Source organism: Myotis brandtii, unplaced genomic scaffold, assembly GCF_000412655.1.
Source record: "Myotis brandtii unplaced genomic scaffold, ASM41265v1 scaffold49, whole genome shotgun sequence".
NCBI classification, from domain to species: domain Eukaryota; kingdom Metazoa; phylum Chordata; class Mammalia; order Chiroptera; family Vespertilionidae; genus Myotis; species Myotis brandtii.
The window spans coordinates 8,468,828-8,481,645 of NW_005368707.1; the positions used below are offsets into that span (position 1 = coordinate 8,468,828).

At 37.6% G+C, this 12,818-nt stretch overlaps 1 protein-coding gene across 1 annotated transcript in view; it reads right to left on the reverse strand.

Annotated features, from left to right (window-relative positions):
- Positions 1-12,818, reverse strand: part of TTC6 (tetratricopeptide repeat domain 6) — a gene marked incomplete at its 5' end in the record, with an annotated part of 66,471 nt that overhangs the window by 24,393 nt on the left and 29,260 nt on the right. The window contains 3 exons of the mRNA XM_005876604.2: positions 309-519; positions 3,902-3,975; positions 9,471-9,590. Of these exons, the coding sequence (XP_005876666.2) occupies positions 309-519; positions 3,902-3,975; positions 9,471-9,590 (405 nt within the window). The remainder of the gene's footprint in view (positions 1-308; positions 520-3,901; positions 3,976-9,470; positions 9,591-12,818) is intronic.

Below are 12,818 nucleotides of genomic sequence, written 5' to 3' on the forward strand. Positions count from 1 at the left end.
GTGTGCATGCATATAAGCATAACCAATGGACACAGACACTGGGGGGTAGGGGAGGCCAGGGGATTGTCAAGGGCGGGGGGAAAAAAAGGACACATATGTAGTACCCTTTGTAATACTTTTAGCAAAAATAAATAAATAAAAATTAATAAAAAAAAAAGAAAGAAATTACTTGTTCTCCATGCAAGTCTGAGAAAATCCTTTTTCATAGGATATTGCAAGAAACCCACTCCTACCAGCAACCAGCAGAAATGAGGACCTCTCCCCACTGGTAACACTTCCATGGCCCAAAGTGTCTTATGTAATATTACCTGCAAATTATAACCTAATGAAATTCTGGCTTTTGTGCATATTGGATTGTAATGCAGCGCTTTCAGAAAGTCCTTCTGTGCTTGTTTGATGCCTTCATCGTGACTATATTCCATGTAAGAATTTCCCCGTCCAATGTAAGCATCCACAAAATAGGGATTAATACTAAGAGCCAATGTGAAGAAAGTGACAGCTTCTGCAAACTCTTTGTTTCTGAAAATAAATAAAATTATTGATGCTTTCTGTTGAGTTACCTAAGTACTTTCCTGTATATAAAGTTTTCATAAAGATTTACATTAACCCTTACAAAAAATGTTCACTTTTATTATCTATCCATCATAGGAAGTAAGAACATGAGTCCATATGACCTAAGAAAGGCTGAAGGGGTCTTTGAAGATTGTGGTAAAAGGGAAAAAGGGAGGTAAGAGCCATTTTCATAGCAGAATATGCTGGGATAATATTCTAGAGTTCTTTTTTCAGAATTATAAGAGCTGCATGGCATTCCTGAATCTGTTTTTAATAGCTATCTGTGGACAATATGGGGGCGGCGGGGGAAGGTATATAAATGGAATACACTATTTAAAGCAGATTATAATAAATTTATATGTATTTAATATTTCCTTATACAACAAAAGGAACCAAAATGTTATACATGGGAGTCCTTACTTCAGATCTATAAAGATAGGCCCTTTCTTTTTGGACACCAAGAGAAAAGAGGAAAAGAAGAAAAATGCATTTTATTTATTAATTTGTAAAAATATTTAACTAAATAATCACTCAGTTTTTCTTCCCTATTTATTCTCTTGTGGTGCGGGTGAGGGCTGATAAGGGAATCAAATATGTTTCATAAAGGAGTCACTTTTCCATCTCATATGCATATCTAATAATTACATTTAATCTCAATTAGCCTGGAGAAAGCCATTTTTCTATACCTATCTAGTTATCAGAACTAGCATGTAATGAGCATCTAGTCTGTTTCAACTAAGTAAATAATCATTAAACTTTAACATGGAAAAGGACCTTGAAAATCACCTACCAACACTTCAAAGCAGGTGACAACTAAAAATCAAGTCCAGGGGAAATGACAGTGTCAAAGCCAGAGACACCCAGCTCCCCGCATCAACACGGAAAAAATGATGCAGGTGCCACAATAGAAACAGCAATTTCATGTTTCTGAAGATGAGTATATCACAGTGTCCTGTAGACTGAAGCTCTTGTTAAATGATCACATGGCAGTTAGCAATGAAAAAATGTATTATGTCAGGATACATGTTCATCAATACATAAAAGTCTTAGGTATCAGTTACCACAAATATAAAAGTATATTAAATTCATTTTTCTAAAATAAGATATGTTTGTATAAATAATGTGATCACTGACAGAGGTGCGTCCTCTCATCAGCGCCCATCCTTCAGTCGGGACTGTGAGCTGAGCTTGCAGTCTGGGCCACAGACGGAGGCCACCACATTTTCTAAATTAATCACATACGTGCCCAGATGTGCCCTACTGAGTTGTACAAATAAATCATAAATACCTCCCTACACTAAAGAATGTGGCTTGCAGAGTCAAAGTTTCAAAAATATTTTATGCAAACATAAGAATAGTAAAATCAATGTTCTGAGGTAAAAAAAAAAGTGGCTAGGATATGTAACTGAGTAATCATGCTCTCCCTCTGTGACTTTTTTTTTCATATGACGATGGCTTTCATAAAGGGATCTAAAAATTAACTGTGGCACAACACTCTTCGTGACCAAATTGGGCAACAAGTAGATATTCAGCCTAAGGAATGTTGTCTCCTAGCAACCACAGGAGTGAGAACCAGAGTTATACAAAGGCATACTTCAAAAGTCTGCAACTCCCTGAGTTCAAAGATCAAAGCCCTAAATTTCAAATTTTATTCCTTTTTAAAATTGCTTTCCAATTGGGAAAATTTTTACTTTCCCCATACCAGTAATGAATCTCCAATACTGAGAAACTGTGCTGCTGTGATATAAGTATGTTATAGATAGACTACCTTGAAAAGCAAAATATTTTTCCTGAAATAGATATAATGAATCACTAAATATTTCTTATTGTTAAATTCAGTAAAACTGTTAAAACTCAAAACACATGAAATTGGGACTGTCAGTTATTAGGGCTTTATCAGTGATTTAAATTCTACTTTTATTAAGGGACAACAGAGATTCTAATCAATTGATATAAGTTGGTTATTTGGAATTGCAAAGCAGTATCAGCTTAAGAAGGCTCCGACGTGTAGTATATCCAGTGATTACAATTCATGAAAGAGATTGGGAACAGACACAGAGAAATTTACTGACTCAGTTGCTAAACACAGGAATGAGTTTGGGAGAAATTTTGGAGTCTGTTTTAATTTAAGAGAATGCAATGACCTCAGTCATTTTTGGTCTGTACTCACCCACCAAAACAAACACATCAGTCATCATTATTCCATCTCTTTTCAAGAATGACAATTACTTAAAGAGATGGATTGTACAAAGGTTGCTAGATTAAAATAGAAAATGGTGTGACTATGTTTTGCTGTTTATATAAAATAAAGGTCCCAATTTAGGCCTTTAAACCCAAAGACATCTTCACAAGTTTCAGTTATTGCATTATTATGTTCATAAAATAAAAAATCTAACTTTCATAGGGAAGTGTAGCTGTGCTGTGTTATAAAAAGGAAAAAAAGAAATATTTATTTCCTAAATAATTCAAAATTGGATTTTTATACAGCCTAGTCTGTATAGTTTATGAACTATCCTAATTTCCCCTCCAATTAATTGCTATTATTCTGTCTTAAAAAATAATACTGTAAACTACTACTTAACCAAATATATTTTATCTCACATTAAAATCTCCACATGCAGAATCTCTATACTTCTAAACACAAAATGACCAGAAACTAATTTTAGATGTTAAATGTATATGTAGAAATGTAAAACTTATAATTAGTAAAAATCTATGTAATATTATCTCAGAACAAATTATAAGGTGATCTCCTGTATTTTAGCCTATGTAACTGTTCTCTTCTCCCCTACTATAACTTGACTTACTCTTAACAGTAATCTCAGAAGCAGGTAATAATGTTTTAAGTAATATATTTTTGTAGATTTTATTGTATTTTGTAGATGTTTACGGGTATTATTTTAATTAGTTATAGATTTAGAAATATGTTTTCTAAATGCAAAATTTTTTGAAAATATTTAATTTTTTGAAATCACCCTCTCTTGTAGAAAACAGGCTTTTTAAAGTTTAGTTTCATTTTAGGAACAAAAATAATCACTTAATTTTATTCTTTCAAGCTGTGCGTGATTTTATTCTGTGTATCACCCAGGTCTTTTTCCCCAGTAAATGGGCTTGAATCAGTGGGTATCCAATGCCAGGATGCAGGTATTTGCTCGCAGACTTGGTTAAAACAGCTTATTAGAAGGTAGGAGGGTGTTGATGACACACCTAGGTGTGCTCGCCACCTCTATGCGGGGATTCTGTCTCTCCCCATTTTTGTTCCTGTCACTTCCACATTTTCCTCTTTCTATTCTTCTATTATAATCATTAGATGTTCCCACTTGCTTTCACTGCAACCTAAATTACATACCTGTGATAGCACAAGGCCGTAGCTTGACAAAGGTTCAAATTAGTCTTGCTCAGCAATGCAGCTTGTTTAAAATCCTGAAACAGTTTTATACATTTTTGTTAGTTTTGCAACATTATCCTTTGCGCTTTTTTAAACTTTATTCTAGCTGTGTTCTACCATGAATATACTTAACACAGCATTAACAAAGACATCTTAAAACTTTTTTTTTCCTTTTAGTATCACATCTAGTGAGGACGAGATGTGGAGCAGAGGAAACCCATAACTGAAAACTCACTCAGAATATTGTGCTGCTGGTCTGCACTTTCCCAGTGCTTTTGCCCTGATGTGTGTAATGAGACCTCATTTACTTTCTTTTTATTGTATTTTTTTCCCTCAGTTTACACCACCAGAGACTTGCCCATCTAGATAGAAATGGAAATTCTCCCATAGAGAAACTTGGACTTTACAGGGCAAACACACACCCAGACCCAGAAAAGGACATGCATTGGGCCTTTTTTGTGGATTAGCTAAGGCTGCTCCTACCTTTGGAATTCACACTTCTGGGAGAAGTGTGTCATTTTATACAGGTTTCCTAGAAGCCTCCTGAGAAGGAGCAATGGAAAACCCCAAGATTTTGAGTTCGGAAGTTAGCTGGAATGGCCCTGGGAAAGAGGTTGTTTTAAGAGAATGAAAAGTCTGCGAGAGAGCCTGCCTCTGCGGCCCTGAGCACTGTCCTCCATTAGGCTCCAGAGGCAGTGTCCAAAGTGCATCAGCTTTTCAAAGACCGACAAAAATATTCGAGGACTGAGGCAAAATCAGAACAGCACTAAATTGAAACTAATACAATATTTAGATGAATATCTACATATAAAATATCATGTAAACTGCAATGATTCTGCTTTTCCCAAAGGACTGCTTCCGCAGGCACCTTCACTGGCAGTTTTGGTTGTAACCTCAGGTGGCCAGGCTAGAACAGGAGAGTGCTGTCACCTCCTCTGGACTGTCCAAGGGACCCCCTCCAGCCCCTCCTGGAGGCTGGCACCCACTCTCCAGCCTCAGAGGGCCGGTGTCTGAGTTCTGGTGTCCACCTTGGAGGAAGGAGAGGAGCTAACCATAACAGACAGCCTCCCTGTCCCTCTCCCTCCTCATTTTCCCTCCTCCTCTTCCCCCTTCCACAAACCTTCCCTGGCTGTAGCAGAGGGAGGAAGCTGGCTAACTTTTCTGCAAATATTGGGAAGGCAGAGGGAGTAGTAGGGTCAAGCAGGGTCACTGGATTCCTATTGGAGGAGGAAGGTTTCAGTCAGAGACCAATCTGTAGATATGGAATCACACTTAGATTCCTGAAGTATATTTTGATACGAAAAGGAACTATTATTGGAAGAAAATAAGAAATCTATTATCTAATCAAATGTAATATAATCAAATATGCTACCAGATAAATCCCCCAAATACTGTTTTATTTACTGATTTTATGCTCACCTGAGGGCATGCTTAGAGAGAGGGAGAAAGAGAGAAAGAGAGAGAGAGAGAGAAGTTCCTTTTGGAACATGCCCCAACCAGGGATCGAACCCACAACCCAGGCATGTGCCCTGACCAGAAATGGAACCAGCAACCTTTCTGTGCACAGGAAGAAGCTCAACCAACTGAGCCAACCTGGCCGGACTAAGAGGACTGTTTTAAAGTGGAAACAAACTTAGCAAAATTGAGATTTATTATAAACTTTCCTATTTATTTATTTTGGAAGTTGTGAGGAGTGATCAAGAACTTAAAAGACTGAGAATACCAAGTTCAGTTTTGTAATCAGATAAAACTTACAAAAGTCAACCTGACTCTATATGTATAATTATCAGCAATAAACATGTGATGACTATTCTCATCACTTAGAATAAAGCTAACTAATTTTTATGATTTTTCCCTTCTGCATTAATTTTTTTTCTAATATGAAGATCATAAATAACAAACCACACATAGCCACTCATACACAAAGCAAATTTCTTATTTGTAAGGACCTTCCTCCACACTCTTTGTATCCGAAGACAGACTCTTGACCTTGTTCCTTTTGTTCTCCTCTGGAAACTTGCTCTATCATATTCCTGCCTTCTGTATTTTTAATTCTTGTTTCATGCCCTGACCTAACATGCCTTCCACTCAACCGTCCCTGCTACAAACTACACATGGCCCAGTCTTTCTAGTTTCTGTCACCACCAATCTCCTTGAAAGCATAGCTAACACTCATGGTCTCCACACCCCTCAATTCCATCAGCTTCCTAGTATTTGTGTCATTTAATGAAGGCCAATTTTATTTTGTCATTTGTAAATTGCATCGAAAGACATTTTTTATTTATTTGCTTTTATTCTTATCAAAGTAGCCCATGTACCAAGTGTATGGTGTCTAATCCAACTAGAAAACTGACGGTGGTTGTAGCAATCCCCTGCTCCACCTCTCCTTGCCCCTGAAGCCCACTCCCCAAACACAATTGATTATACATCTTGCTGCTATTTACCTTCAAATTTCAAAATAACATGAGAATTGTCATGTTTAACTTCCCACATAGGATAGAATTTAGCTATCTTACCCCAGCACTCCGCACATCTCCTTTTCTCCCACCATCCCTAAAAAAAATAGTCTCTATTTTACCTCTTAAGTGTAGGATCCTTGACTGCCCATTCGTATTTAAGTTAGAGGCATTAGAATACAGAATGGTAGTTTTAGGTGCCTGAACATCTCTTTTCTACTATCTTCAACCTTGTGGAATTATATCTTTTTTATTCCTTTACTGTCTTCCTAGTAGGTTTTCAAGAGGACAAAGAGATAAACACATGTTCTTAATCCAACCCACTTAACCATTAACTTCCTAAACAATGCCAGTCCAAATGCTGCACTCTACTTCCTGACCAAGGGTTCCTAGGAAGGCCATACAAGGATCAGTTACCTAGTATGTTGTCAGCACTTATCCCACTAGACCTCTCTGTTAATCAATCATTCTCACTAAAAAAATTTCCCTGGGTAAGTGTTAAGACTGCTGTCTCCTGTTTCTTCATCTAGCCCTTCCATTATTCAGTCTTATATTTATTCATTGGTTCTTTCTCATTTTTCTAATTTAATTTTTCAAATAATTTCTTATTTACATAAAGGAGACTTTTTTTTTGCCTTTAATTTGTGTTTGCAGGGCATATTTTTTCCAGCCTTTTACTTTTCCTATCTATATCAATATATTTAAAGTGTGACTTTTGTAGCCAGAGACTTTAAAAAAAAGTTCTGATCTGATATTTTTATTACCTAAATTGGTCTATTTTTTACCATCCTACTAAATGTCACTCCTAATATGGTTGGATTTAGGTCTACCATCTTATTATTTGTTTTCTTCTGTTTTCCTCTGTTTCCTGTTTATTTTCCCTGTCCAGGCTTACTTTAATTTTCTAATATTCTATTTTAATTAATCTACATTTTTGTTTTGTTTGTTTGTTTGACTGAGGAGGTCACATTTGAGCAGAAACCTGAAATAAAAGACGGGCATGAGTCACACACAGATTAGTAGGGAGAGCGTTCTATGTACAGAGAAGAGCTTGTGTGAGGACCCTGGGGCAGGAAGGGAGCCTGGCATTTCCAAGGAAGAGCAAAATGCCAAAGTGGAGGAGCCTGAGTGCAGAAAAGAACAATGTTTGACAATGAAGTCAGATCAATGAGTGATAGATCATGACGGGTCTTCGTTGGCCACAGTCAACAGTGCAAATTTTATTCTAAGTGTGATGGGAAGCCACTGGAGGGTTCTGAGTAGAGGAATAACATGGTCTGCTTTACCAGTATGTTTTTAAGAGGTCTGTCTGCTGCTGTTTGAAGAACAGCATTTAGAGACAGGGACAAGAGCAGAGGCAGAGAGGACAGTTGGGAAGCTCCTGATGTAGTCCAGGGGAAAGATGCTTGAGGGTGGAATTAGGAAGATAACAGTGACAAAAAATGAGAAATGACTGAATTCAAAATATGCTTTGATGGCAGAGTCTACTGAACTATTGGATATAGAGTATGACGAAAGAGAGGGGTCAAGAATGATTTTGGATAGACCATGAGCTCCTCAAGGACAGGAAATCTGCCTTATTTATCTCCACATCTTCAATACATAGAATTTGGAATCAGGGGAGACCTGAGATCAAATCATGCCCTAGCACTTCCTGGATAAAAGACGATTTAACCTCTTTTGAATATCAGTTTCCTCATCTATAAGTTACAATTATAAATTGTGCAGCACTATTGAGAACCTGGTATGTTGATGTTAAATACCAAATAAATATGTGCCTTGTAGATAACACAGTCCCTGCATTTAATTATCCAACAGCTGAGGTCTTTGGCTCCCAACCCCCATTTTCCTCACTTCTCTACTCCCAACACTATTCCCTAGAATTCCATAGCTTTCTTGCCTACTCCAAACAAAGAAATTCCTTAGCTCCCTCTCTGAGAAAATTCCAAATGGTATTACCTAAACCTAAAAGAGTTCAACTCTTGGAATTACATTTCATCATAGTGTAAATTGCCTAGAATCTGGTTTCTCAGACACTTCCTTAACACATTGCGGACCAGTAGCTTTATTGCTAGTTTTACCCAGTGGCCAGGTAAGTTTCTATTGAACGAGTACAAAAAAGTTTTACATAAATATTAAAGGCACGCTTTAAAATTAAATACCCATTGCATTTTGAAGTTATTTATTACATGTTTTTACAAGCCAATATCTTTTTAAAGTATGATACTTTGTAAAACACTGTGTAATATGAAGCGAGAATTCTCATGATCCATTCGCAAAAATAATAAGTAATTCTGCGGGGCAGAACCCCAAAATCTGACTCCAAAGGTAGAAAAATAATACAAGTCACTTTTGGAGATGAAAAGAATCAGGAAACATTCCATTACATAATGTTCTGTTGTGGTTCCTCAGAAACAAAGAAGAAGCAAACCTACCATATTCAACTGCAAACTTTCATTTGTCTTGTATCTCTTAATCTTAACTCCAAAGTTAATTTAAAAAAACAATACAAATAAGATAAAAATGAGAATGGTTTTGTTTAATTGGTCTACAAAGAAATGCATTTTTTAACCAAAGAAACCACGTTTCTTTGTGACATAACGGAGACGCTATCTTCTGCTACAATCCTGAGCGCCTGTTCCCATTATTCTCAGCAGCCTATTTTGAGCAGGTATTTTCTACTCTATACAAAACAAATGGATTTAGTTTGATATATTTTCAATGGAGAATGAGGAAAATTATAAATGAGAGCATCAAACAGCAAATTAAATAATACATAAATCATTTTATTTGCTAAATAATTGAATTTTGTATATAGTCAAGATAGGAAGTGATAGCCTTGAACTTTCATCAAATTAGAAACTTTTTTTAAAACATATTGGCTATTTGCCTGTAATCAAAACAAAGTAAAAATACACGTATTTTACAAAAATTCTATTAGTCAGTCAAAGTATTTCAATATGATTATTGCTAAAGTTTAGTTATTGCTCATTAATATTGCCATTTGGTAGTAAGAAAAACTTGTTCACTATTTTCAGAAGTGAGCATGAAAAATCAAGTGGGTTCAGGTTTACCTCTAATGCGAAACAGTGATGCCCTCGTCCCAAATAGATGAGTCCACGATTAACTAAGGTATTGAATGCCACAGTTTTTCCAGCATTAAGAAGAAGCACGATTCCATAATCCATTAATGCCTAAAAATAAAAGAATCACTTACAACCTAGATTCAGCTCTTTAGAACCTTGCTACATTGGCCAAGGAAAAATGTGTTAATGCCCAAAGTAGGAACCCATAGTTAGTATTTAATTTGACTTACAATTCATGGCCCTAAATAATCATTTGTTGAATGTAAAGGGCCCCCTTAACTAAATACTTGACTGCTGCTGCATTTTAATATGTGGGGCCAACTGTGGCTGCACTTCACTTGTTCTTGTGAAGCATCCTAAGCATTTCCATTGTGTGTAGATGGAGAGGCATACCACACGCCTCCCCCATGCCACAGCTCCCCACAGGACCGCCCACATTAAAGCAGAGCACTTGTTATCTTTGGGAATGTAAGTTCTTTTTAGTATTTGATTGTTTTTCTCACGGCAACCTAAGCTTTATGGAGGCAGAGCTTATTCTTATTTTTCACCATTACAAAGTCAGTAACTAGCACTGTGCCTGCACAGAGTAGGCAATCAATAAATGTTTGTTGATAGAATAAATTATGAATCAATGAAAATGGGTCTTAATATAACAAAGAAGCCTGTTGGAAAATTACTTCAAAATATTATGATAGATATATTAGGGTTTTTTAAAGACATTAAGTTTAAAATTAACTCAGAGAATCTTTATTACTTTTAGCTTTTTATTTCGTTCATTGAATAAATAATTTTTTACTGGTCATCGTTCTGTACCAGGTAACAGGACCGCCCCAAATTTGAGTTGGAGCTGAATCTCTTACCTCATTTTTCTACTGAACATTTTGTCCAAAAGAGCCATATAATTTCATCAGAAAAGGGCCAGATCTTACATGCCTATAGCACGTGCTAACTGAAAATGCAAATACATAGTATTTTGCTGTTTGCTCAGTGGTGCTCTAGTATTTCATGATTAGGCACTCAAGTGTCTAAAAGAATTGTACAGTTATATACATTCTGGCATAATTAATAACAAACATGCCAGGGCTGTAAAAATAATTCATAATACTTATCAAAACAAAACTAAAATGTTAGCACTTTTGCTTTCATAAAATCACAGAACGTAAAACCTTTAAGATACCACAAGATCCACTAGACAGCTGAATATGTGACACAAGAGGAAACAAAAGCTATAAAATTAGTTTCATGAAGGTTAAGGAGCAGGATTTGTAACACGCCTCTGCTATTATTGCTAGCTTTTTAGTCTCGGGTAAGTTACTTAACACTAGCTTCAGTTTCCTCATCTGCAAAATTGGGATATTAATAATTCATCATATTGTTGCACAAAGTAATTTTGATGATATATTGATAAAACGTTTAGCCCAGTGCCTCCCACACAATTAGCTCTAAGTAAGTGGTAACTGTTACTACTTTTATTAAGGTGATAGGAACCAGAATTCACCTGTTCTTAATTTTTATGAAACCGTATCTTGGGAGAATGTCTAAGTGCATTTTCTGCAGAAAGTACTTGGGTTTTCTCAGTGTAGCGTTGGCAGTGATGCTGAGAAATGGGTGGAGGTAGACATGAAGGGAGGAGGTAGACAAAAAGGGAGGTGGCCACACTGTTACATGACATCCGTTCCACGCGCTGGAGGTCAAATGTTTTTACAAAGCCGCCTACAGACTGTTAACCAGAAGCAAACAAACCTGTGAACAGCAGACAGGGCTTTACTCCCTGTGTGACTTGGATGTGTTTCTAACCGCTCCCGACTTCCATTTCCTCATCTGTACAATGAATGTTTGGATGAAATGGGTTGGGTACATGGCAGCTCCAAAATAGCCAATATGATTTATTCTAGTAGTTAGGTCCCTATTTCGGTAGTTTTTCATTTTCCTTGTTCAGAGTGTGGGGCTCTGTTACTTATCGGAGATAACAAAAATGGGAGTTCCCTGCCCCCACCCAGCCCATTGTTTGTGGCTTCAGAGTTACCCAGAAAAGGCAGTGGGGGTGGGGAGGGAGTCATCAAAGACACCTGCTCTGCAGGTTACTCTGATAAATGAGCCCTTAATTAGTCCTAGGATCTTAACAACTCCTTTGTTAAAAATTATTCATTTGCCAATGGTTCTGGAGGAAACCCGATCCTTTGAGTAACAATGTTTCTCAACGTCCCTTCCATAGCGAATAAATTTCAAAATCTCTAAATGTTTTAAACAGATTAGACTGCCCACGATTCCAGGACACTGGGGAGCATGTCCACCAGCAGGCGTGTGACGTGGTCTGCTAAAGGAATGCCTCGTTGACTGTGAGCCTGGATAGAAATGAGGAGGGGGGACAAGAGGACAACAGAGAAAGAGAAACAAGGGGAGGGGACATCGCACAAGGAAGACCACAGACCAGCTGCTCCCCAGTGAGGAATCTTGACTGGAAAAAGACCAAGCAGACAAAGAAAGGAGAAAGAGGAGAAAGATAGAAACTCTAAAAAATGGCTTGCACAGGTAGCTATACAGGACAAATAGAGAAAAAGGATTGCTGCAGCCATCAGCTAGGCCTGCAAAGAGCACAAGCAGTACTTGCACTGGTCACTGGTCCCATCACTGGAAATCACTCAAAACTGCTGCATCTGTGGTCTTGAGGAGGAAACTGGTCTTGCAGAACTTGTTATCTAAATGCAGAGGCCATGGAACTGTGAACAATGCACTGCCCTGGGGCGGGGGGAGGGGGTTGTTATGCTGGTGCCAGGATGGACCATTGGATGTGGCCTGACACCTGGGGGCCTCCCTACAGGGCCACAAAGGGGGCAGGGGGCATATCTGCAAGACAAAGACCCCAGCGGGATATATATAGACAGGCTCTCTGCATGTTTCTTCACTCTGATTTGGAAATTACACCCGGAGTCCACTAGTGTTAATAAACAGGGTCCCTCCCACTCTGCATGTTTCTTCACTCTGATTTGGAAATTACTCCTGAGTCCACTAGTGTTAATAAACGGGGTCCCTCCCTTTCTCTAGGACGCGTGCTTGGTATTTCTTTGGTCTTCTGTAACAGTCTGAAAACTGTGCAAAAAATACCAGCAAATTCTGAAGCAACAATATTGCTAACAATCACTGCTTAAAAGTACTGCAAATGGGAGAAACCAAGATGGAGGCATAGGTAAACACTGGAAATTGCTGCCTCCCACAACAAATTCAAAAATACAACTAAAAGACAAAACGGACATCATCCAGAACCACAGGAAGGCTGGCTGAGTGGAAATTCTACAACTAGAAGGAAAGAGAAAAGCACACTGAGACTCAGAGGAG